Genomic DNA, 25,116 nt, shown 5'->3' with positions numbered 1-25,116 from the left:
TGAAACCCCGTCTCTACTAAAAATACAAAAAATTAGCCGGGCGTGGTGGCAGGCGCCTGTAGTCCCAGCTACTCGGAGAGGCTGAGGCAGGAGAATGGCGTGAACCCGGGAGGCAGAGCCTGCAGTGAGCCGAGATTGCGCCACTGCACTCCAGCCTGGGCGGCAGAGCGAGACTCTGTCTCAAAAACAAACAAACAAACAAACAAAAAAACTTGGAAAGTATGTACATACACATTCGTGTAATAGGGTTAACAAAGTTGTGGGATGTAAAATGAAAATACAAAAATTAAGTAGTACTGTTATGGGCTGAATTGTTAAAATCATATATTGAAATCCTAATAACCCCCAGTACCTCAGAATGTGACTGTATTTGGCGATAGGGTCTTTAAAGGTAATTAGAATTAAATGAGATCACAAGAGTGAACCCTAAGCCAATATGACTGTCCTTATAAAAAGGGGAACAGGCCAGACGTGGTGGTTCAGGCCTGTAATCCTAGCACTTCGGGAGGCCTCGGTGGGTGGATTGCCTGAGTTCAGGAGTTCGAGACCAGCCTGGGCAACATGGTGAAACCCTGTCTCTACTAAAATACAAAAAATTAGCTGGATGTGGCAGTGTGTGCCTGTAATCTCAGCTACTCGGGAGGCTGAGGCAGGAAAATTGCTAGAACTCGGGAGGCGGAGGTTGCAGTGAGCTGAGTTTGCACCACTGCACTCCAGCCTCAGCAACAGAGTGAGACTCCGTCTCCAAAAAAAAAAAAGGAACGGAGGAAGAACCCCTGTGAAAACACAAGAAGAAGATAGCCATTTATAAGACAAGGAGAGAGGTCTTCAGAGGAAACCAAGTCTGCTGACATCTTGATCTCAGACTTGTAGCCTTCAGAACTGTGAGAAAATAAATTTGTTGTTTAAGCAAACCACTTTTGTGGGTGACACCAGCTCTAGCAAACTAATACACACACACATATATAAGACTCATATTCCCAAATTTTTTTTTCTGTACTGTTGTGAGATTAGGTTGCAGACATCATGCTGTTTATCCTTAAACACTTAAGTGCATATTTTTTCTTTTTTTTTTTTTTTTTTTGAGACAGAGTCTCGCTCTGTTGCCCAGCCTGGAGTGCAGTGGCGCCATCTTGGCTCACTGCAAGCTCTGCCTCCCGGTTCATGCCATTCTCCTGCCTCAGCCTCCCGAGTAGCTGGGACTACAGGCGCCCGCCACCACACCTGGCTAATTTTTTGTATTTTTAGTAGAGATGGAGTTTCACCGTGTTAGCCAGGATGGTCTTGAGCTCTTGACCTTGTGATCTGCCGTCCTCAGTCTCCCAAAGTGTTGGGATTACAGGCATGAGCCACAGTGCCTGGCTTAAGTGCAAATTTTCCAAATATTGGGATATTTTCTTACATATCCAAAGTACAGTTATCAAATTCAGGAAATTTAATATAATACCACTGACCCAAACCATAGTCTACATGCAAATTAATTTTCCATTTTAAAAAGTTTCTCAATGTGCTAAATTAGAGCTAGCTATAGAAAGAGAAGAAACACAGACATAAAAGGAATAACTCTAAGTATTATCCCTAAGTGAAGTAATGGGTTAGTTTTAATCTGCCAGATTGCCTACTGGTCCTTCCAGGACCATTTTGTAGTCAATAAAAATGAGGATAATGATAGGAACTACACCTCAGTGTTTTGAGAATTTAATGAGTAAAAGTATAGAATTCTTAGGACAGTATAAAGCATATAATAAGCACTATATTACTATTCTAGTTTTCTGACCTCATTATTTTCACTTGCCCTCATAAAACTTATGACCTGGCTATCCTGAACTACTTCTCAGGCCATATTTCTGTGTATGATTTTCCCCCTATGCTTAGAATGTTCTCTCACTGACTGAAGTAAGCCTACTCACTGAGATTTAGCTCTTTAAGAGACCACGTCTGATCATTTTAAGCATTTAGGCAACCCTCCTCTATGTATTCCTGGAACCTACACACATTTGTATTTAAACCATTAACTGTTTTCTTCAATATTAGACTATGAATTTGGGTGCAGATTTTGTCTTTTTCTGTCACCAGAGCTTAGCATAGATTAAGCATGCAAATATTTGCTGAATGGATGAATGTAATAAGTACAGGTTGGTATCCCTTATCTGAAATGCTGGGAATTAGAAGTGTTTTGAATTTTTTCAGATTTTGAAATATTTGCTTTGTATACTTACCAGCTGAGCATCCGAAATCCGAAAAGCTCCAATGGGCATTTCCCTTGAGCATCACGTTGGTGCTCAAAACATTTTGAATTTTGGGGTGTTCTGGATTTAGGATTTTCAGATTTGGGATGGTCAACTGGTAATAACAATAGAGATCAAATGTATCAAAAATTTGGTTTAGGGATTTATATTTATAACATAAATCATTACAAACAAGTTTTTGTCCTTGGAGTTCAAAATTGTTTACTTTCTTAAAAATATATTACAATAAATAATGAAATATTTCAATAGCTTGTGACTGGGCTTATTCTACTTAATCTAATATTTCAGTTAAGATAGACATACTCATCCAATTTCTGCCATAACCCTCTACCTTCCAAGCAATATATGCTACAGGAATAGTAGGCATTTCTGTTTTGATGGCAGGTGAGGAAGAAGCTTTGCTGGCTGATGGTTATTTTAGGATATGAAAGAATATAAGACAGAATACATCATGTATTTATTTTAGCTAGGTAAAACAAATGACCTATGCCTTTCAGCCAACATTTCTCTTAAATTTGATTATACTAAATATCAGAGATATTAAAAACTCAACTAAGCTTAGAAACAATAACATAAAATACCTGCATCATCATACGTCTTCTAACTGTGTCAAAGGGATAAGAAAGTATTCCAGAGCATGTAGTCACAACTTGAGCAATGAAAAAGGAGACAAGAAATGGAGTTTTCTTTGGCTTTGGTAATAAACCCTAGAAAAGAAAAGTGTACCAAGTAACTATCCAAATTTCTAAAATATCTTAAATTCTTAAGTTAAAGGATAATTTTTATAAATATATGAAAGACGGACCAATTATACTTAAAATGCAATAAAAAAGTTGGATTTAATAGTAGCAGATCAATAAAAAGTGGAATGCCACACATGACTATATTTCAAAGGTATATTTCAAAAATATAAAGCACATTTGCCATTATAAGAATTTGTTATTAATGCACATAAAACTAGGGAAGATAGCAGACATTGACAAAAAAGAAGTTCTTCCATGGCTCTTCCTTGTGGGGTTGAAAAAAAGTGAAACAAATGCTTGCTTTTATCATCAACACATATTTGATGGGCAGCTTTAAAACTTTAAGCTAGTGGAGAAATGTTCCTAAATTTCACAACTACTGCAGGTGATAACAAACTAGAGACAGAGTACACACATAACATTTTTTGTGATTAAATAAATGTACGAGATCCTGTAATTTTCATTTACATAGCAGTCTAAAAAATACACTAAAAACTGATCTGTCCAGACAACAATAAAAATGCTATGCAACTACATTTATACTAATGAAGGAGTATAGTATAATTATTTATTATACTAATAAATAATACTGATATTAATTTCATTGCTTCCTTTTGGAAGCATTATAATGTAGTCATTAAGAACACGGATTTTTTTGCTTGCCTTTAACAAGTAAATTACTTAACCATTCCTAGGCTATTTACTTAACAATTCCTAGGCTATTTATCTTTAAACAAAGGGGGGATTTTTTTTTTATTATTTATTTTAAACAACTAGAATTATCTTTATTTTCTTCTTATTTTTTATTTCAATAGGTTTTTTGGGGAACAGGTAGTGTTTTGGTTACACGGGTAAGTTCTTTACTGGTGATTTCCGAGATTTAAGATGTAAAGTACTTTAAAAAGATTCCTAGAACTAGGTAATAGCTAAAAATTGGTAGCCATTATTACAATTTTTCTTTTTCCTACCTACCACATGGAAGTGTTCTTAAAATCTGAAATGAAAAGGTAAATTGCAGAACAACCTGGAGAATACAACACAGAATCTAACAGTATCCAGTAGATAACCAAGCTATGGTAGCATTTATTTAATTAATTTTGCTTTGCCTACTTCTCAAAATGACATTTGATTATCTGCATATAAAAAAGTGATAATACGGTTAATATAAAATCAGAAAAACTGTTAGAAAATGCCTTTCCATATACCAATGATTTGATTATGATGTAAGCTTAATTAGCATGTTTTTCATTTGCAATGTGATGTACAGTGAAAACACCTCAAAAACTTAGATACATGCTTTATAACTAAAGTCAGATCCATACTACAGTTATAATTTAGTTAGGTTATGGCAAAATCATGATTAAGCAGAATTTCATGTCTCTCTTATTTCATCACTGATTTTTATTTTTATAATTAAAAGTAACATATCTGCTGAAAACATTACTAATTAAATAAATAGAAACCATATATTTAATATGTCCAAGTTAAAGCCCCCAGATTACCTTAACTGTGTCATAAGCTCCAAAATAAGAGGCTCGGTACACAATGATGCCCTGTACTGAAACACCAAACCCTTGGTATAAACCAGCAATTCCATCTGATTTTGCTATTTTCATAATACAGTCACCTAAACCCTTGAATTGTCGCTCCTCAGGACCTAAAATAAAGCCATTTAAAATCTATTAGCAACATTATATATCCAATAAACACTTTAATCAAACCTTTACAGATCTAAATGATCTGAAATTCCCACTTACAAATCTAACAAAGAAAGCACAAATCAAAATCCTCCCATTCTTTTACAGATAATCAAGATTTCAGGTAATATCTCAAAAGAAATAAATGGAAAATATTAATCTCTCATGAAAACAATTTACTTCAAACAACCTGCCTTAAAGCATTTTATTAAAGTTACCAGAAGTTACTAATTGAGGTTCAGAAAATAATTTGAAACAGGCCAGGTGAGATGGTTCATGCCTGTAATTCCAGTGCTTTGGGAGGCCGAGGCAGAAGGACTGCTTGAGGCCAGGAGTTCGAGACCAGCCTAGGCAACATAGTGAGACCCTGCCACTACAAAAAATAAAAAAAATATTAGCCAGGAGGCTGAGGCAGGTGGATCACTTGAGACTAGGAGTTGGAGGTTTCATTGAGCGATGATTGTGCCACTGTACTCCAGCCTAGGCAACAGAGTAAGACCCTGTCTCTATTAAAACAAAACAAAACAAAGAAACACTTAGAAATGAAAAACTTGGCAGGGCACGGTGCCTCACGCCTGTAATCCCAGCACTTTGGGAGGCTGAGGTGGGTGGATCACGAGGTCAGGAGTTCAAGACCAGCCTGGCCAAGATGGTGAAACCCTGTCTCGACTAAAAATACAAAAATTAGCCAGGCGTCGTGGTGGTCACCTGTAATCCCAGCTACCCAGGAGGCTGAGGCAGAAGAACTGCTTGAACCTGGGAGGTGGAAGCTGCAGTGAGCTGAGATCATGCCACTGTACTCCAGCCTGGGTGACAGAGCGAGACTGTCTCAAACAAACAAACAAACAAACAAACACTCTAGGACTGTTGAAAGCAAAAAGATAAAGCTAAAAACTAGTAAGGATAGTTTAAGATAGTTAACATTTCATATGAAGGGGTCATATTTTTCTAGTATTTTCTGGTTTTATTTTTCTCTTTCCTTGACCAAGAATTCCTTGACAGTATTTTAAAACTATTATATATGTACAATGTAATCTTCCAAAATAAATTAAATCTTCCTGATTTGAAAGAGAAAACAAAACTATGGAACTTAAAGCAAGATAATATTGAGTTATTTTTACCCTCCTATTAATAAAAATAAACTTTCAACTTACAGTTAAATAGATGAAACTCACATTTTTATTTTTGCTCAAACTGCCACCCCTTCTGAGACATTTTCTGATCACTTATTTAAAATTGGTATCACTCTCTTCTAACTTTTTTCCCTAGCATTTATCATTAAGTGACAATATATTTTAGTCATTTATTCATTTATTATTACTTGTGTCCTGCACTAGACTCTTAGGTACATGAGGCATGAGCTCTGTCTTACATGGGGGGTGGGGTGTGAATATGTGTGCATATACATACACATATACACACTCATACACGACCTGAGCTCTATGTCTTATATGGGGGGGTGGGGTGTGAATATGTGTGCATATATATACACATATACACACTCACACACGCCCTGTATCTGCAGGCACCCTGTATTCCAGAAGGCACTCAGTATTTGTTGAATGAATCTCTGTACCCTAAAGCAACTCTATTACATTAATAATAATGAAATAAAACAGGTTTAAAGCCAGATAGGCCAATAAGAGAACATGACAGAATGAAATCTACAAAATTTTGCCAGATGGAGAGAATAGGGAGGAGTGGTAATTCACCAAATAGAGCAGAAAAAGCTGAACCTATTTTCTTACAGAGGAAGATACTGTTGGGAAGCAAGCCATTTGATCACAATAACTTCAGAAAGACTTAGAAATTAGAGGAACTAACTACTACTTCCAGGATGAAAGCAAAGGAGCAGGGAGATGCTCAATATCCACAACCTCACCCTGAGCAGCCAAATGACTTACTGTGCTGCCATCCACAGAACTGAACACAAGGCTCCAGATTTAACTGAGCCAGTTGTGTGACCTCTGCAATCACTCAAACACTGAAAAAAGATTCATATAAAGATATTTTATTGTGAAATATAAGATCAGGGATAGAAAGAAACTAAAAAGAAAAAACATATACTAAAGGATCCGGGGTAAGCAAATTGGTATCTTAAGAGCAACATTAGAAACTAGAAGTCAGGGTAATATTTTCATAATTGTGAAGGAAAATAATTTTAAACTCAGACTTTTATATATGTCTTATCCTTTTTGAGAGGGTAAGACAAATACTTTTTTTATGATATGTAAGAGCTCAATTTATTTTTTTCACTCTTTCTCAAAAAGTTACCAAAGAATATACTCTACCAAAAAACAAGAGTGTAATAACAAAAATGGGAAGATGTGATATTTAAGTAAGGATAGAGGCAAAGGGATTCCCTAGGATGAGATTTGTGCATCTAACCTAGAAGGGAGCCATAGCTGAGACAGGACTAGGTGCATGGAAAAAAATCTAGGAAGGGCTTTCTAGGAAAAAAAAACGGGACTAAGTTATAAGCCGTTTTTATGTTCACTTTTTTGTTACAACAGGCTTTCCCTCCTTCCCTTTTTTAAGGGAAAAGAAGCAAGTAATATACTTTAGGCCCTATGACTCCACCATTTGGTTGAGAACAAAGTTTGTAGACTTTATCTGGTAACACTATTATAGCACAATTAATCACAATAAATAACAGATGGTTCAAAATGCAAAGAAGGAAAAGTTAGTATTTCTAAAAATCTCATACCTTTTCCAATATCGACACCTAATCGGGTTCGGGCAAAATCTAGAGGATATACTACACATAAGGATGTTGCCCCAGCAGCTCCACCAGAAGCCAGGTTTGCCAAAAACCACCTCCAGAACTGAAACATATTAATTTAAAAGTGATTATTAAACCGCAGAATCTAACTGTTTAAAATACCTGGTAAATTCTCATTTTTATAAATGTTAAAACACCAGATTTATAAGCTACTTTTATAAAGTAAACATCTATAATAATGCATACCATGCTATCCAAAATATTTTCTCTTTATAGCCATATAGCTTTTGTTTCATGCAGTCTGGAAGACACAGTTTAGATGTTGACATACTGAAATTCCAGGATATTTTAATGTTCTCCAGCAAAGCAGCCCAAATTAGCAAAAGAGGTCACATAATCATCTCTTTATGCTGCATACTTTTTTTTCTTAATAGCTACATACATTCTTAATAATAGTGCTTGCTATGATTACAATGTCAGGCACATATGGAGGCTTTAGTTGTGCCCTTTTTCTGGGAAGGGTGCAATAAGTAGTATTATGGCAAAAAACTGCAATTACTTTTTGCACCAACCTAAAATACTTCACAATGCCCCAGCTTCACTTTGTAATTTAAATAGAATTAAATTTGAATAGCTCAAAAATATGTATTTAATTATGTTCAAATGACAACATGGAAATTGGCAGACATCAATCATAATGTAGTTGTATGGCATTTAAGTTAGACCTCACTGGTCTACTAGAGTTCACATGAGCTATTGAAGAAGTATAATTGTTTTTGATCAACATTTAAAATGTGCCCTCCCCAGGTTCAGCAAGATGCTTTTCAACATCTAGTGCTTATGGGAGAAGAAAGGAGTATCTGAATTGGAGCTGTTATGAAAAATCCAGGATACGAGGCCACTGCAAGCGTTAAATACATTAAAGTGAATAATATTCTAGTCAAGCTCAATTTCTTGCTTTATTTTCTGGCTTTTATTTCTAACAATAAAGCGCCAGACAGCTTTGCAATTCTCAATGTTCTCTAGCCCTGGAATGCCCTTCTTTTTTTAAACAAAAAAATAGTTATTGCTTCATGCTCTAATTCAAGTTCTACTTCTCTCATGAAATACCTGATCTCCAACCCATCTATTGAAACTGTATATGATCATACCCTCTTCCCATAAATACTTCATCTCTGTCAGAGAATTAAAGTTGAATCCCATGACCAATACATAAAATGTATTAACATGTTATAGACTCTTTTTTTTTTCTGAGATGGAGTTTAGCTCTGTCGCCCAGGCTAGAGTGCAGTGGCGCAATCTTGACTCACTGCGTATCTTATTTTTTAAATAGCACTTACAACCATTTTCTATTTTCAATTTATAATTATTTGTGTACATTTATACTCCTACAGACTATAAATTTCTTTCTTTTTTTTTTTTTGAGACAGAGTCTCGCTTTGTCACCCAGGCTGGAGTGCAGTGGCGAGATCTCGGCTCACTGCAAGCTCTGCCTCCCGGGTTCATGCCATTCTCCTGCCTCAGCCTCCCGAATAGCTGGGACTACAGGCGCCCGCCACCATGCCCAGATAATTTTTTTGTATTTTTTTTTTTAGTAGAGATGGGGTTTCACTGTGTTAACCAGGATGGTCTCGATCTCCTGACCTCGTGATCTGCCTGCCTAGGCCTCCCAAAGTGCTGGGATTACAGGAGTGAGCCACCACGCCCAGCCCAGACTATCAATTTCTTGAGGCCAGCATTATTTTTCCTTAACAGCTTTACTAAGTATAATTCACATATCATAAAATTCACCTATGTAAAGCATACAATTCAATTGTTACTATATTCACAGAGTTGTGCAACCATCACCACAGTTTAGAATATTTTCATCACACCAAAAAGAAACCCCAGGCCTTTTATAAGTCACTCCATATCCTCCCTACCTCCTTAAGTCCTAGGCAACCATTAAACTACTTTCTGTCTCTATATATTTGCTTATCCTAGACATTTCATATAAATGGAATCACATAAGACACACTCTTTTGTGACTGGTTTCCTTCATTTAGCATGCTTTCAAGGTTCATCTATGTTGCAGTACGTATTAATACTTCATTCCTTTTTATTGCCAAATAATATTCTATTTTATGAACATTATCTACTCATCAGCTGATGAACATTTGGGTTGTTTCCATTTGTTTGAGGCCAAGATTCTTAATTCCTCTGTTTATTTCACAGAGCAAGTCATGAGGTCTTGCCCAGAGACATGTATTAAATAAGTATTTGTTTAACAAAGTGTACTGGTAATGCCACTTACTGTTCCCAGACTCCCATGGATCTTTTTAAGTAACACTCATCAGTTTTATTGTATAAGCAGCATGTCTCATCATACAGAAATAGTTAGATCAGGAGATTGCATCTGACATAAGGGTAGTTAATCCACAGTGTAGTAGATGATTGGTAACCTGGTAGAAAAAGATGAGCTGGGCCAGAGCCTCTTTCTTGGGAACTGAACTTTAAAGATTCAATACTAGTTATCAATAAGGACAGAAAAGGAAAAGTTAATGTCTTAGACTTTTTGGAGACTGTTTAAAGCTATAGATCTTCTCCTAAGAAAAATCACACATGTATAAACATATTTTTAGAGTGTAGGGTATTCTGGAAGCATTCATGGATCCCAGGTTAAGAACCTCTGACCTTTAGAAAGGCCAAAAAGGATTACTATGGTACAAATATTGAATTTAAAGGAATAAGAAAATATCAGTAAGTAAAAAAAGTAGGCAATAATGAGAAAATAGAACAAACACACACACTAAAAGCAGGTAATTAGAGAGAAAGACCAGGTGACTTGGGAGAGAAAGATGAGAGTATAGATTGGTTCGTAGAGGTGCCTGTGGCTGAAATTCAAGTGCCACTGTATCATTACAATAAATCCTCTTTTTCCTGAGGTAACGTGAGTCAATCTCAGCTTCTGAAAACCAAGCACATCAACCAAACAAGATATGGGGCATAAAGATTTATAAAGTAGATCTTAAGTTCTACTTAATCTTTTTTTCTTTCTTGATGAGAAAGAAGGCAGATCAATGATTTTTGGCGTGGATAATCGTGTAATTTATCATTCAAATCAGGACACTTCTGATACAGAAAGTGGGAGCTATGAAAAAACGACAGGGGCAGGCACAACATCTATAAACAGTATGGCCAATCTATGTAGTGATGGTAGGAAGGATAGAAATAGAGCGAGAAAGACAGTAAGAATCTGCCCATGCTGAGTGACGATTCTGCATTTAGGTAACAAAGCCTGCCCCTCCACAAGTAAGACTGAAAATAAAATAGACCCAGAAAAGCTAGTATGTATATAAGTATAAGTGAGTTTTGGTTGTTGTAAGTTAGTAATTTAAAGTATTACTGTATTGGTGTTTTTTTTTCTCCCCCCAGGCTGGGGTGTTGGGACTACAGGCGCCTGCCACCACACTCGGCTAATATTTTGTATTTTTAGTAGAGACGAGGTTTCACCATGTTAGCCAGGATGGTCTTGATCTCCTGACCTTGTGATCTGCCTGCCTCAGTCTCCCAAAGTGCTGGGATTACAGGCGTGAGCCACCATGCCTGGCCCACTATATTGTTAAAAGAAGAAGCACGGAGAAGAATCAGGAAGGGAGAAGACGATGAAAGTCTGAGAGTTCTGAGGAAAAATAATCCTATTTATTTTTAATTGTTGACAGATGCTGTGTGAAAAGACTCAATGATGCATCAAACAACAAATGCCCTGAGACCAAAGTTGTTTATAACAACTTGTCTGGACAAGGAAGAGAGCTGGGAGCAACTCTAGTCTTCCTCATTGAGGGTTGTGCTGAAAGCTGCTAAGCGGTGGCTGAGGAGCAGTTTATGCCCAGGCCCAGCTGAGGCTCATCCACTGAGGCTCATCCAGTCTAGTCACCTCAGGTGAGTTTGGGAGTTAGATTGGAACAAACTAGTGGAACAAAAGCTTTAAGCTCTGAGTCCCACTCTCTTTATCTGTACCTTTTGGGTAAAAATAATTACCTCAAAGATTGAAGTGAAAATTCAGTGAAACAATATATATAGTAGGCACATGCTTCCCTTACCATTTTTTAAAAAACCTTTTATTTTGAGATGATTTTGGATTCACATGTATTATAAGGAGTAATATATAGAGAGACTATAAATCCTTCAACGAATTATCCTCAGTGTACTAGTATATCTGTAGTACAAGAAATGGACGTGATAAGGCCTACCCTATTCAGATTTTGTCAGTTTAACATGACTCAGTTGTGTGTTTATTCAGTTACATGCAGTTTTGTCACATGTTCAAATTGGTCAACAGTTCCATGAGAAGGATCCCTCATGCCACTCTTAAAATCACAGCCACTTCTCTCCCTCTTGGCAAACAGTATTCTTTTTTCCATCACTATAATTTCATCATCTCAAGAATGTTATATAAAAGCAATCAGAAAGCATATAACTTTTGAGATTGGCTTTTTCTACCTTAAAATCCAAAGTTGGTGCACATATCAAAAGTTTGTTCCTTTTTTCTATACTGATAAAATATACACAAGATTTACCATTTTAACTATTTTAAGTGTACAATTCAATGGCATTAAATATGTTTGCAACATTGTTTAAACTTTGTCACTATTTCCAGAACTTTTTCATCATCCTAAACAGAACTCTAACTCATTAAACACTAACTCCCCATCTCCCCTCTCAGTAGTTTAACAGAGGTTAACCACCTATTAATCTATAATCTGCCTTCTGTCGCTATGAATTTGTCTATACTTAGTACTTAAGTAGAATCATACAATATTTGCCCTATCAAAAGTTTGTTCCTAGACAAGAATGTACACTCTCACCACTTCTATTCAACATAGTGGTGAAAGTCATAGCCAGAGCAATCAGACAAGAGAAAGAAATAAAAGGCATCCAAATAGGAAAAGGGGAAGTCAAACTACATGAGTAATTTAACCTAGAAAACCCTAGATATACCTCCCAAACTCTAAATATACCTCTAGACCTGATAAATGACTTCAGTAAAGTTTCCAGATACAAAATCAATGTACAAAAGTCAGTAGCATTTCTACACACCAATAGCATTCAAGTTGAGACTCAAATCAAGAACTCTATCCCATTTTTAGTAGCCACAAAAAAAAAAAAAAACCAACATAGGAATACATTTCACCAAGGAGGTGAAAGATCCCTACAAGGAGAACTACAAAACATTGATGGAAGAAATCATACATGACACAAACAAATGGAGAAACATTCCACGCTCATGTACTGGAAGAATCAATATCATTAAAATGACCATACTGCCCAAAGCAATTACAGATTCAACAGAATTCCTATCAAATTACCAACATCAGTTTTCAAAGAATTAGAAAAAAGTATTTAAAATTCATATGGAACCAAAAAAAGAGACTGAATTGCCAAAGGAATCCCAAGCAAAAAGAACATATCCATAGGCATCACATTACCTGACTTCAAACTATACTACAAGGCTGTAATACCCAAAACAGCATGGTGCTGGTGCAAAAACAGACACATAGACCAATGCAACCAAATAAAGAACCCAGAAACAAGGCCACACACCTACACTCAACTGATCTTTAACAAAGTTGACAATAATAAACAATGAAAAAAGGACACCCTATTCAACAAATTGTGCTGGGGAAAATGGCTAGCCATATGCAGAAGAATGAAACTGGGTCCCTACCCTTCACCATATACAAACATTAATTCAAGATGAATTAAAGACTAAAATTAAATGTAAGACCTCAAACTAAAAAATCCTAGACAAAAACCTAGGAAAAATTCTAAACATTGGCCTTGGCAAAGAATTGATGACTTAGACCTCAAAGCCAAATGCAAAAAAAACAAAAATTGACAAATGGGACTTAAAAAGCTTCTGCACAACATTCAATGGAGGAAACAGACAATATGCAGAATGGGAGAAAATATGTGCAAACTATGCATCTGACAAAGGATTAATATCCAGGATCTATAAGGAACTTAAATAAATTGACCAGAAAAAAACCAAATAAACCCCATTAAAAAATGGGCAAAGGATATGAACAGACATTTCTCAAAAGATGACAGACAAGTGGCCAACAAATATATGAAAAAATGTTCAACATCACTGATATGGTTTGGCTGTGTCCTCACCGAAATCGCAACTTGAATTGTATCTCCCAGAATTCCCACATGCTGTGGGAAGGACCCAGGAGGGGTAACTGAATCATGGGGTTCAGTCTTTCCTATGCTACTCTTATGATAGTAAATAAGTCTCATGAGATCTGATGGGTTTATCAGGGGTTTCCACTTTTGCTTCCTCCTCATTTTTCTCTTGTCACCACCATGTAAAAAATGCCTTTCACCACCCACCATGATTCTGAGGCCTCCCCAGCCATGTGGAACTGTAAGTCCAATTAAACCTCTTTTTCTTCCCAGTCTCAGGTATGTCTTTATCAGCAGCATGAAAATGGACTAATACACTAATCATCAGAGAAATGCATATTAAAAGCACAATGAGATACCATCTCACACTAGTCAAAACGGCTGTTAAAAGGTCATAAAATAATATATGTCAGTCAAGTGTAAAAAAGGGAATGCTTATACATTGTTGGTGGGAATGTAAATTAGTTCAACCCCCATGGAAAACAGTATGGAGATATCTCAAAGAACGAAAAATAGAACTACTATGCAATCCTATTACTGGCTATCTATCCAAAGGAAGATAAATTATTGTATGAAAAAGACATCTGAACTTGTATGTTTATCTTAGCATGAATCACAATAACAAAGTCATAGAATCAATCTAAGTGCCCATCAATGGATGACTGCATAAAGAAAATGTGGTACATATACACCATGGAATACCATACAGCTTTAAAAAAAGAATGAAATAATGTCCTTGGCAGCAACATGGATGCAGCTGGAGGCCATTATCCTAAGTGAATTAATGCAGAAACAGAAAATCAAATACTGCATGTTCTCACTTATAAGTGGGAACTAAACAGAGGGTACACGTGGACATAAAGGTGGAAACGATGGACACTGGCAACTCCAAAAGTAGGGAGGAAAGTGGGGGAAGGGTTAAAAAGCTATCTGTTTGGTACCATGTTGACTATCTGGTTGATGGGTTCAACAGATGCCCAAACCCCAGCATTACACAATATACCCATGTAACAAACGTGTATGTATCCCCTGAATCTATTATTTTAAAATTTTCTTCCTTTCTACTGCTGAGTAATATACCATAGTTTAACCATTTGCCTACTGAAGGACATCTGAGTTGTTTCTAGATTTTGCCTATTGTAAGAAAAGCTGCTATTGAACATTGTGTACATTGGTTTTTGTATGAACATAAATTTTCAATTCTCCAGGATAAATGCCCACCCAAAAGTGTAAACATGCATCATATGGTGGGTGCATGTTAGTTTCTAAGAAATCGCCATACTTTTTTCCAGAGTGGCAGTGCCGTTTCACATTCCACCAGCAACATAAGAGTGATTTGGTTTCTCTGCACTGTGACCAATTTGGTGTTGTCATTATTGTAGGTATTTAGTGATATGGGTTTATCAGGGGTTTCCACTTTTGCTTCCTCCTCATTTTTCTCTTGTCACCACCATGTAAAAAATGCCTTTCACCACCCACCATGATTCTGAGGCCTCCCCAGCCATGTGGAACTGTAAGTCCAATTAAACCTCTTTTTCTTCCCAGTCTCAGGTATGTCTTTATCAGCAGCATGAAAATGGACTAATACACTAATCATCAGTGTTGTATCAATGACTTCAAAAAATTTTTCGGTACAATGGCTAAAAGTATCAATGACTTAAAAATTTTTTTAGTTGACAAATAATTGTATATATTTATGGGGTACAATGTGGTATTTTGATTTATATTTATATTGTCGAGTGGCCAAGCTAATTAACATATATATCACATACTTAAATTTTTGTGGTGAGAACATTTAAAACATACTCTTTTAGCAATTTTGAAATATACATTATTATTAACTACAGTCTCATGGTGTACAACAGAGTCCTAAAACTTATTCCTCCTGTCTAAATGAAACTTTGTACCCTTTGAGCAACATCTACCCATTCCTCATCCCCCCATGCTCCATCGACCTCAGAAACCACTAGTCTACTTTGCTTCTATGAGATCAACATTTTAAAATCCCATATATAAGTGGGATGTACAAAGTCAGTAGCAGTATTTGCCTTTCTGCACCTGGCTTAAGTCACTTAGCTGGTTATTCCACGTCACAAATGACAGAATGTCTGTCTTCTATAAGGCTGAGTAATATTCCACTGAATACATACATTTTCTTTATCCATTCATCTGCTCATGGACACTTAGGTTGCTTCCATATCTTAGCTATTGTGAATAATGCTGCAATAAACAAGACTGCAGATTGTGCAGCTATCTCTTCATCATGCTGATTTCAATTCCTTTGGATATATAACCCAGTAGAGGAACTGCTGAAAACTGTGGCAGTTCTGGTTTTTATTTTTTTGAGGTGGGGTCTTGCTCTGTCGCCCAGGCTGGAGCTCAATGGCGTGATCTCGGCTCACTGCAACCTCCACCTCCTGGGTTCAAGCGATTCTCCTGCCTCAGCCTCTCTAGTAGCTAGGATTACAGGAACACACCACCACGCCCAGCTAATTTTTGTATTTTTAGTAGAGATGGAGTTTCACCATGTTGGCCAGCTGGTCTCGAACTCCTGAGCTCAGGTGATCCGCCCGCCTCGGCCTCTCAAAGTGCTGGGATTATAAGTGTGAGCTGCCGCACCTGGCCCTATTTTTAGTTTTTTAAGGTACTTTTATATTATTTTCTAAAGTGTCTATAGTAATTTACATTTCCACCAACAGTATACAAGGGTTTTCTTTTCTCTATAGTCTTGCTAATGCATATCTTTTTTTTTTTTTTTTTTATTTTATTATACTTTAGGGTTTTAGGGTACATGTGCACAATGTGCAGGTTTGTTACATATGTATCCATGTGCCATGTTGATTTCCTGCACCCATTAATTCGTCATTTAGCATTAGGTGTATCTCCTAATGCTGTCCCTCCCCCCTCCCCCCACCCCACAACAGTCCCCGGAGCGTGATGTTCCCCTTCCTGTGTCCATGAGTTCTCATTGTTCAATTCCCACCTATGAGTGAGAACATGCGGTGTTTGGTTTTTTGTCCTTGCGATAGTTTACTGAGAATGATGTTTTCCAGTTTCATCCATGTCCCTACAAAGGACACGAACTCATCATTTTTTATGGCTGCATAGTATTCCATGGTGTATATGTGCCACATTTTCTTAATCCAGTCTATCGTTGTTGGACCTTTGGGTTGGTTCCAACTCTTTGCTATTGTGAATAGTGCCGCAATAAACATACGTGTGCATGTGTCTTTATAGCAGCATGATTTATAGTCCTTTGGGTATACACCCAGTAATGGGATGGCTGGGTCAAATGGTATTTCTAGTTCTAGATCCCTGAGGAATCGCCACACTGACTTCCACAATGGTTGAACTAGTTTACAGTCCCACCAACAGTGTAAAAGTGTTCCTATTTCTCCACATCCTCTCCAGCACCTGTTGTTTCCTGATTTTTTAATGATGGCCATTCTAACTGGTGTGAGATGGTATCTCACTGTGGTTTTGATTTGCATTTCTCTGATGGCCAGTGATGAGGAGCATTTCTTCATGTGTTTTTTGGCTGCATAAATGTCTTCTTTTGAGAAGTGTCTGTTCATGTCCTCTGCCCACTTTTTGATGGGGTTGTTTGTTTTTTTCTTGTAAATTTGTTTGAGTTCATTGTAGATTCTGGATATTAGCCCTTTGTCAGATGAGTAGGTTGCAAAAATTTTCTCCCATTGTGTAGGTTGCCTGTTCACTCTGATGATAGTTTCTTTTGCTGTGCAGAAGCTCTTTAGTTTAATGAGATCCCATTTGTCGATTTTGGCTTTTGTTGCCATTGCTTTTGGTGTTTTAGACATGAAGTCCCTGCCCACGCCTATGTCCTGAATGGTATTGCCTAGGTTTTCTTGTAGGATTTTAATGGTTTTAGGTCTAACATATAAGTCTTTAATCCATCTTGAATTAATTTTTGTATAAGGTGTAAGGAAGGGATCCAGTTGCAGCTTTCTACATATGGCTAGCCAGTTTTCCCAGCACCATTTATTAAATAGGAAATCCTTTCCCCATTTCTTGTTTTTGTCAGGTTTGTCAAAGATCAGATAGTTGTAGATATGCGGCATCATTTCTGAGGGCTCTGTTCTGTTCCATTGATCTATGTCTCTGTTGTGGTACCAGTACCATGCTGTTTTGGTTACTGTAGCCTTGTAGTATAGTTTAAAGTCAGGTAGCGTGATGCCTCCAGCTTTGTTCTTTTGGCTTAGGATTGACTTGGCGATGCAGGCTCTTTTTTGGTTCCATATGAACTTTAAAGTAGTTTTTTCCAATTCTGTGAAGAAAGTCATTGGTAGCTTGATGGGGATGGCATTGAATCTATAAATTACCTTGGGCAGTATGGCCATTTTCACGATATTGATTCTTCCAACCCATGAGCATGGAATGTTCTTCCATTTGTTTGTATCCTCTTTTATTTCATTGAGCAGTGGTTTGTAGTTCTCCTTGAAGAGGTCCTTCACATCCCTTGTAAGTTGGATTCCTAGGTATTTGATTCTCTTTGAAGCAATTGTGAATGGGAGTTCACTCATGATTTGGCTCTCTGTTTGTCTGTTATTGGTGTACAAGAATGCTTGTGATTTTTGTACATTAATTTTGTATCCTGAGACTTTGCTGAAGTTGCTAATCAGCTTAAGGAGATTTTGGGCTGAGACAATGGGGTTTTCTAGATATACAATCATGTCATCTGCAAACAGGGACAATTTGACTTCCTCTTTTCCTAATTGAATACCCTTTATTTCCTTCTCCTGCCTGATTGCTCTGGCCAGAACTTCCAGCACTATGTTGAATAGTAGCGGTGAGAGAGGGCATCCCTGTCTTGTGCCAGTTTTCAGAGGGAATGCTTCCAGTTTTTGCCCATTCAGTATGATATTGGCTGTGGGTTTGTTGTAGATAGCTCTTATTATTTTGAGATACGTCCCATCAATACCTAATTTATTGAGAGTTTTTAGCATGAAGGGTTGTTGAATTTTGTCAAAGGCCTTTTCTGCATCTATTGAGATAATCATGTGGTTTTTGTCTTTGGTTCTGTTTATATGCTGGATTACATTTATTGATTTGCGTATGTTGAACCAGCCTTGCATCCCAGGGATGAAGCCCACTTGATCATGGTGGATAAGCTTTTTGATGTGCTGCTGGATTCGGTTTGCCAGTATTTTATTGAGGATTTTTGCATGCTAATGCATATCTTTCATATTTTTGATAATGGTCATTCTAACAGGTATGAGGTGATATTTCAAAGTGGTTTTAATTTGCATTTCCCTGGTTAGTAATGTTCAGCATTTTTTCATGTACCTGTTGTCCATATGTATGTCTTCGTTTGAGAAGTGTCTCTTTAGGTTTTTGGTACATTTTCTAATCAGGTCATTTGTTTTTATATTATGAAAGTATTTGAATTCTCTATACAGTTTTTATATTAGCCCCTTTGTCAGATTTTTTTCTGGCAAATACTTTGTTTGCAAACATATTCTCCCAAGTCATGGGTTGTCTCATCACTCTGTTGTTTCCTTTCCTGTTCAGAAGCATTTTAGTTTGATACTATCCCATCTGTCTATAAGTTTTGCTTTTATTACTTGTGCTTTTAGGGTCATATCCAAAAAAATCATGGCTCAGACCAATGTCATGGAGCTTTTCCCCAATGTTTTATTCTACTAGTTTTATGTTTCAGGTCTCATATTTAAATCTTTAATATGTTTTATTTTTTTTGTATATGGTGTGAGATAAGAGTCCAATTTCATTCTTCTGCATATGGACATCCATTTTGTCAATACCACTTATTGAAGAGACTGTCCTTTTCCCCTTTGTGTGTTCTTGGCTTCTTTGTCAAGAATCAACTGACCATAGATATGTGAGTTTGCTTCTGGGCTTTCTGTCCTGCCATACTGGTTATGTTTGTTTTTATGCCATTTTCATGCTGTTTTGAATACTATAGCTTTGTAGCAGATTTTAAAACCAGGTGGTATAATAGCTCCAGCTTTGTTCTTTTTGTGGGTATTTTGTGATCCCATATAAATTGAAGGATTCTTTTTTTATTTCTGTGAAAAAATGCCATTGGAATTTTGATAGAAACAGCACTGCATCTGTAGATTATTTTGGATAGTACGGGCATTTTAATAGTATTAATTTTTCCAAACTATGAACACACGATGAGTTTCCAGTTACTTGTGCGTTCTACTAGTTTTATGTTTCAGGTCTTATATTTCAGTTTCAGTTTCTTTAATCAGTGTTTTAAACTTTTCAGTATATGGATCTTTCACCTCCTTGGTTAAATTTACTAAGTATTTTGTTTTTTTTTTTAAAGCTATTGTAAATGTTATTATTTTCTTATTTATTGTTAAGAGAATTCATTGTTAGTATGTAAAATGTGACTAATTTTTGCATGTTAATTTTGTATCCTGTGACTTTACTGAATTCATTTACCAGTACTAACAGTTTTCTGGTGGTCCTTGGGGTTTTCTATATATAAGATCATGCTACCTGACAACAGAGACAATATTACTTCCTTCTTTCCATGTGTATGCCTTTTATTTCTTTTTCTTGTCTAACTGCTCTGGCTAGGATTTCTAGTACTTTGTTGAATAGAAGTGGTGAGTGTGTCTGGTTTGTGATCTTAGATAAAAAGCTTTCAACTTTTCACTGTTGTATACAATGTTAGCTGTGGGCTTATTATATGTGATCTTTTTTTGTGCTGAGATACATTCCTTCTATGCCTAACTTGTTGAGTTTTTAATGTGAAAGAATGAACTTTGTAAAATGCTTTTTCTGACATCTACTCAGATGCTGCTATGGTTTTTGTTAATACAGTTTATCACCTGTATTGATTTGTGTATAATGAACTATCCTTATATCTCAGGAATAAATCCCACTTGATCATAATAAATAATCCTTTTAATGTGCAGGTGAATTCAGTTTGTTAGTATTTTCTTGAGGATTTCTGCATGTTTGTTCACTAGGGACGCTGACCTGTAATTTTCTTTTCTTCTAGTGTCCTTCTCTGGCTTTGGTATCAGAGTAATGCTGACCTCATAAAATGAGTCTGAAGGTGTTGCCTTCTCTTCCATTTTTTTGAAGACTGTGAGGAGGACTGGTATTAGTTCTTAAATGTTTGCCATAAAGCCATTTGATCCTGAGTTTTTCTTTGTTTGGAAGTTTTTGATTATGGACTTAATCTCCTTACTCATTGTTGGTCTGTTCAGATTTTCTAGTTCTTCATGATTCAGTGTTGATAAGTTGTATGTTTCTATGAATTTATCCATTTCTTCCAGGCTACATAATTACTTGGCATATAAATTTTCATAATTTATATGGCATAAAAATCCTTCAATACTCTTATGATCCTTTGCATTTCTAGGTTTCAGCTACAATGTCTCCTCTTTCACTTCTGATTTATATGAGACTTATTTTTAGTCCTGGCCAAGCGTTTTTCTATTTTGTTTATCTTTTCAAAGAACCCACTCTTATTTTTTAAAAATCCTTTATCTCTAGTCTCTATTTCATTTATTTCTATTGTGATTTTTTTTTCCTTCCTTCAACTGATTTTGGGCTTAGTTTATTCTTCTTTTTCTAGTTCTATAAGGTCTAACATTAGGTTATTTGAGGTCTTTCTTCTGTTGCTATAAACTTCCTCTTAGAACTGCTTTTGCTATACCCTATAAGTTTTGCTATGTTGTGCTTCCATTTAAATTTCTCTCAAGATATTTAAAACTTTTCCTTTTGGTTTCTTCTTTGATCCACTGGTTGTTCAGAAGCATGTTGTTCAATTTCCACATATTTGTGATTTTCCCTAAATTTCTCCTGTTCTTGATTTCTAGTTTCACTCCACTATGGTCAGAAGAGATAACTTGACATGATTTCAACCTCCTTAAATTTGTTAAGACTTGCATATATGCTTGTGAAAATGTGTATTCTACAGGTTTTGGATAGAATGTTCTAAATATATGTTAGATCTATTTGATCTAAAGTGTAGTTCAAGCTCAATGTTTTCTTATTTTCTGTCTGGATGATCTGCCCATTGTTGAAAGTGCAGTATGCATTGCAGTCTGTCTCTCTCTTCAAATCTATTAATATTTGTTTTATAGATTTAGGTGCTCCAACGTAGAGTGCATTTATATTTACAATTGTTATCTCCTCTTGATGAACTGACTCCTTTATCATTATGTAATGACATTCTTTGTTTTCACAGTTTTTGACTTAAAGTCTATTTTGTATGATGTAAGTATAGCCACCTCTGCTCTTTTTAAATTTCCATTTGCCTGCAATATCTTATTATTATTATTATTATACTTTAAGTTCTAGGGTACATGTGCACAACATGCAGGTTTGTTACATATGTATACATGTGCCATGTTGGTGTGCTGCACCCATTAACACGTCATTTACATTAGGTATATCTCCTAATGCTATCCTCCCCTCTCCCCCTACCCCACAACAGGCCCCAGTGTGTGATGTTCCCCTTCCTGTGTCCAAGTGTTCTCATTGTTCAATTCCAACCTATGAGTGAGAACATGCTGTGTTTGGTTTTTTGTCCTTGCGATAGTTTGCTGAGAATGATGGTTTCCAGCTTCATCCATGTCCCTACAAAGGACATGAACTCATCCTTTTTTATGGTTGCATAGTATCCATGGTGTATATGTGCCACATTTTCTTAATCCAGTCTATCATTGTTGGACATTTGGGTTGGTTCCAAGTCTTTGCTATTGTGAATAGTGCCGCAATAAACATACGTGTGCATGTGTCTTTAAAGCAGCATGATTTATAATCCTTTGGGTATATACCCAGTAATGGGATGGCTGGGTCAAATGGTATTTCTAGTTCTAGATCCTTGAGCAATTGCCACACTGTCTTCCACAATGGTTGAACTAGTTTACAGTCCCACCAACAGTGTAAAAGTGTTCCTATTTCTCCACATCCTCTCCAGCACCTGTTGTTTCCTCACTTTTTAATGATGGCCATTCTAACTGGTGTGAGATGGTATCTCATTGTGGCTTTGATTTGCATTTCTCTAATGGCCAGTGATGATGAGCATTTTTTCGTGTGTCTGTTGGCTGCATAAATGTCTTCTTTTGAGAAGTGTCTGTTCATATCTTTCACCCACTTTTTGATGGGGTTGTTTTTTCTTGTAAATTTGTTTGAGTTCTTTGTAGATTCTGGATATTAGCCCTTTGTCAGATGAGTAGATTGCAAAAATTTTCTCCCATTCTGTAGGTTGCCTGCTCACTCTGATGGTAGTTTCTTTTGCTGTGCAGAAGCTCTTTAGTTTAATTAGATCCCATTTGTCAATTTTGGCTTTTGTTGCCATTGCTTTTGGTGTTTTAGACATGAAGTCCTTGCCCATGCCTATGTCCTGAATGGTAGGTATTGCCTAGGTTTTCTTCTAGGGTTTTTATGATTTTAGGTCTAACATTTAAGTCTTTAATCCATCTTGAATTAATTTTTGTATAAGGTGTAAAGAAGGAATCCAGTTTCAGCTTTCTACATATGGCTAGCCAGTTGCCCAGCACCATTTATTAAATAGGGAATCCTTTCCCCATTTCTTGTTTTTGTCAGGTTTGTCAAAGATCAGATGGTTGTAGATGTGTGGTATTATTTCTGAGGGCTCTGTTCTGTTCCATTGGTCTATATCTCTGTTTTGGTACAGTACCATGCTGTTTTGGTTACTGTAGCCTTGTAGTATAGTTTGAAGTCAGGTAGCATGATGCCTCCAGCTTTGTTCTTTTGGCTTAGGATTGACTTGGCAATGTGGGCTCTTTTTTGGTTCCATATGAACTTTAAAGTAGTTTTTTCCAATTCTGTGAAGAAAGTCATTGGTAGCTTGATGGGGTATATGTGTATACTTAAGGCTAAAGTCCTCTGACAGGCAACAAACTGTTGAGTCTTTTTAATCCCTTTACCACTATGCTTTTTAATTAAAAATCACTCATTTACAATTTAAGTTATTGATAAATATAGACTTACTATTGCCATTTTGTTAATTGTTTACTTTTTGTAGTTCATTTCTTCTTTTCCTCCAATCTTGGTGTCTTCCTTCATAATCTGTTGTATTTCTGTAAAGGTAGGCTTTAATTCCTTTCTCTCTTTTTTGTATTTACTAGAGGTTTTTAACTTTATGGTTATCATGGGGCTCACATAAAACACCTTATAATTACAATATTCTAATTTAAGCTGATATCAACAAGTTCAACTGCACATAAAAACTCTATACGTTTACTTCTCCATTTTATGCTACTGACATCACATTTTACATTTATGTATACTGCATATCTGTTAAATATTATAGTGGTTTTTAATAATGTCTTCTGACTTTAAGGATTAAAAGTGATAAACACATCACCTTTACAGTATTAGAGTATTTCAAATTTGACAATACAAATGGTTCAAATTACAATTTTTGACTTTACCATGAGTTTATAAGGAAATAATCCCATTATGAGTCAAGGAGTATTTGGACTTCCAGTGGTTCAACTTATGATTTTTGACTATATAATCGATTTATCAGGGCATTAAATGAATTTTTGACTTAATATTTTCCACTTATTATGAGTTTATCATGATGTAACCCCACTGTAAGTTGAGGAGCACCTGTATACCTTTACCACTGAAGTTTATATTTTCATATGTTTTCATGTTGTTATTTATTGTCCTTTCAACTTTAAGAATTCCCATTAGCATTTCTTGCAAGGTCAGTGTGGTGGTGATGAAATCCTTTAGCTTTTGCCTTGAAATGTGTCTTTATCTCTCTTACATTTCTGACAGACAATTTAGCCAGGTATTATTCTTGGCTGACATTTTTTTTTTCTTTTAGCACTCTGAGAATGTCATGCCAATACTCCTGGCTTGCAAGGTTTCCTTTGAGAAGTTCACTTATAACCTCACATATTAATTCTTTCTGCTACTTTTAAAATTCTTGGTTTTTGACTTTTGGCAAGTTGATTAAAATGTATCTCCTAGTATTCTTTGTTTATTTTTAGACATAGGGTCTTGCTATATTGCCCAGGCTTGTCTCAAACTCCTGGCTTCAAGCAATCATCCCACCTCAAGTATTCAGGATAACAGGAGTTATCCCAGCCTCCTCAGGATCTGGGATAACAGGAGTGAGCCACTGCACCTGGCTTTTTTTTTTTTTTTTTTTTTTTGAGATGGAGTCTCGCTCTGTCGCCCAGGCTGGAGTGCAATGGCGCAATCTCAGCTCACTGCAATTTCCACCTCCTGGGTTCAAGCGATTCTCCTGCCTCACCATACCCAGCTAATTTTTGTATTTTTAGTAGAGATAAGGTTTCACCATGTTGGCCAGGATGGTCTCGACCTGCTGACCTTGTGATCCGCCTGGCTTGGCTTCCAAAAGTGCTGGGATTATAGGCCTGAGCCACTGTGCCCATCCACACCTGGATCTTTTTAAAATTAATCTTGCTTGGAGTCCTCTGAGCTTCCTGAATCTGGACGTCCATACATTTCCAAAGATTTGGGAAATTTTCAGACAATATTTTTAAAAATAAGCTTTCTTCCCCTTTTTCTTCATCATGTACTGCCAT

At 36.4% G+C, this 25,116-nt stretch overlaps 1 protein-coding gene across 2 annotated transcripts in view; it reads right to left on the bottom strand.

The window, feature by feature from the left end:
• SLC25A31 (solute carrier family 25 member 31) overlaps nucleotides 1–25,116 on the bottom strand; it is a 46,912-nt gene that overhangs the window by 3,149 nt on the left and 18,647 nt on the right. Inside the window, exons 3-6 of one of the 2 annotated variants that reach the window (XM_055275907.2) lie at nucleotides 7,397–7,514; nucleotides 4,495–4,649; nucleotides 2,831–2,956; nucleotides 2,220–2,343 (exon numbers count right to left, since the gene is read on the bottom strand). In XM_055275907.2, coding sequence (XP_055131882.1) covers nucleotides 2,220–2,343; nucleotides 2,831–2,956; nucleotides 4,495–4,649; nucleotides 7,397–7,514 — 523 coding nt within the window. The remainder of the gene's footprint in view (nucleotides 1–2,219; nucleotides 2,344–2,830; nucleotides 2,957–4,494; nucleotides 4,650–7,396; nucleotides 7,515–25,116) is intronic. The other variant, XM_055275906.2, reaches the window with a different exon arrangement.

The sequence above is a fragment of the Symphalangus syndactylus genome, chromosome 4, assembly GCF_028878055.3.
Source record: "Symphalangus syndactylus isolate Jambi chromosome 4, NHGRI_mSymSyn1-v2.1_pri, whole genome shotgun sequence".
NCBI lineage: Eukaryota > Metazoa > Chordata > Mammalia > Primates > Hylobatidae > Symphalangus > Symphalangus syndactylus.
The sequence above is the reverse complement of the archived record's forward strand: the minus strand, read 5'-3'. Positions and strand labels throughout refer to the sequence as shown.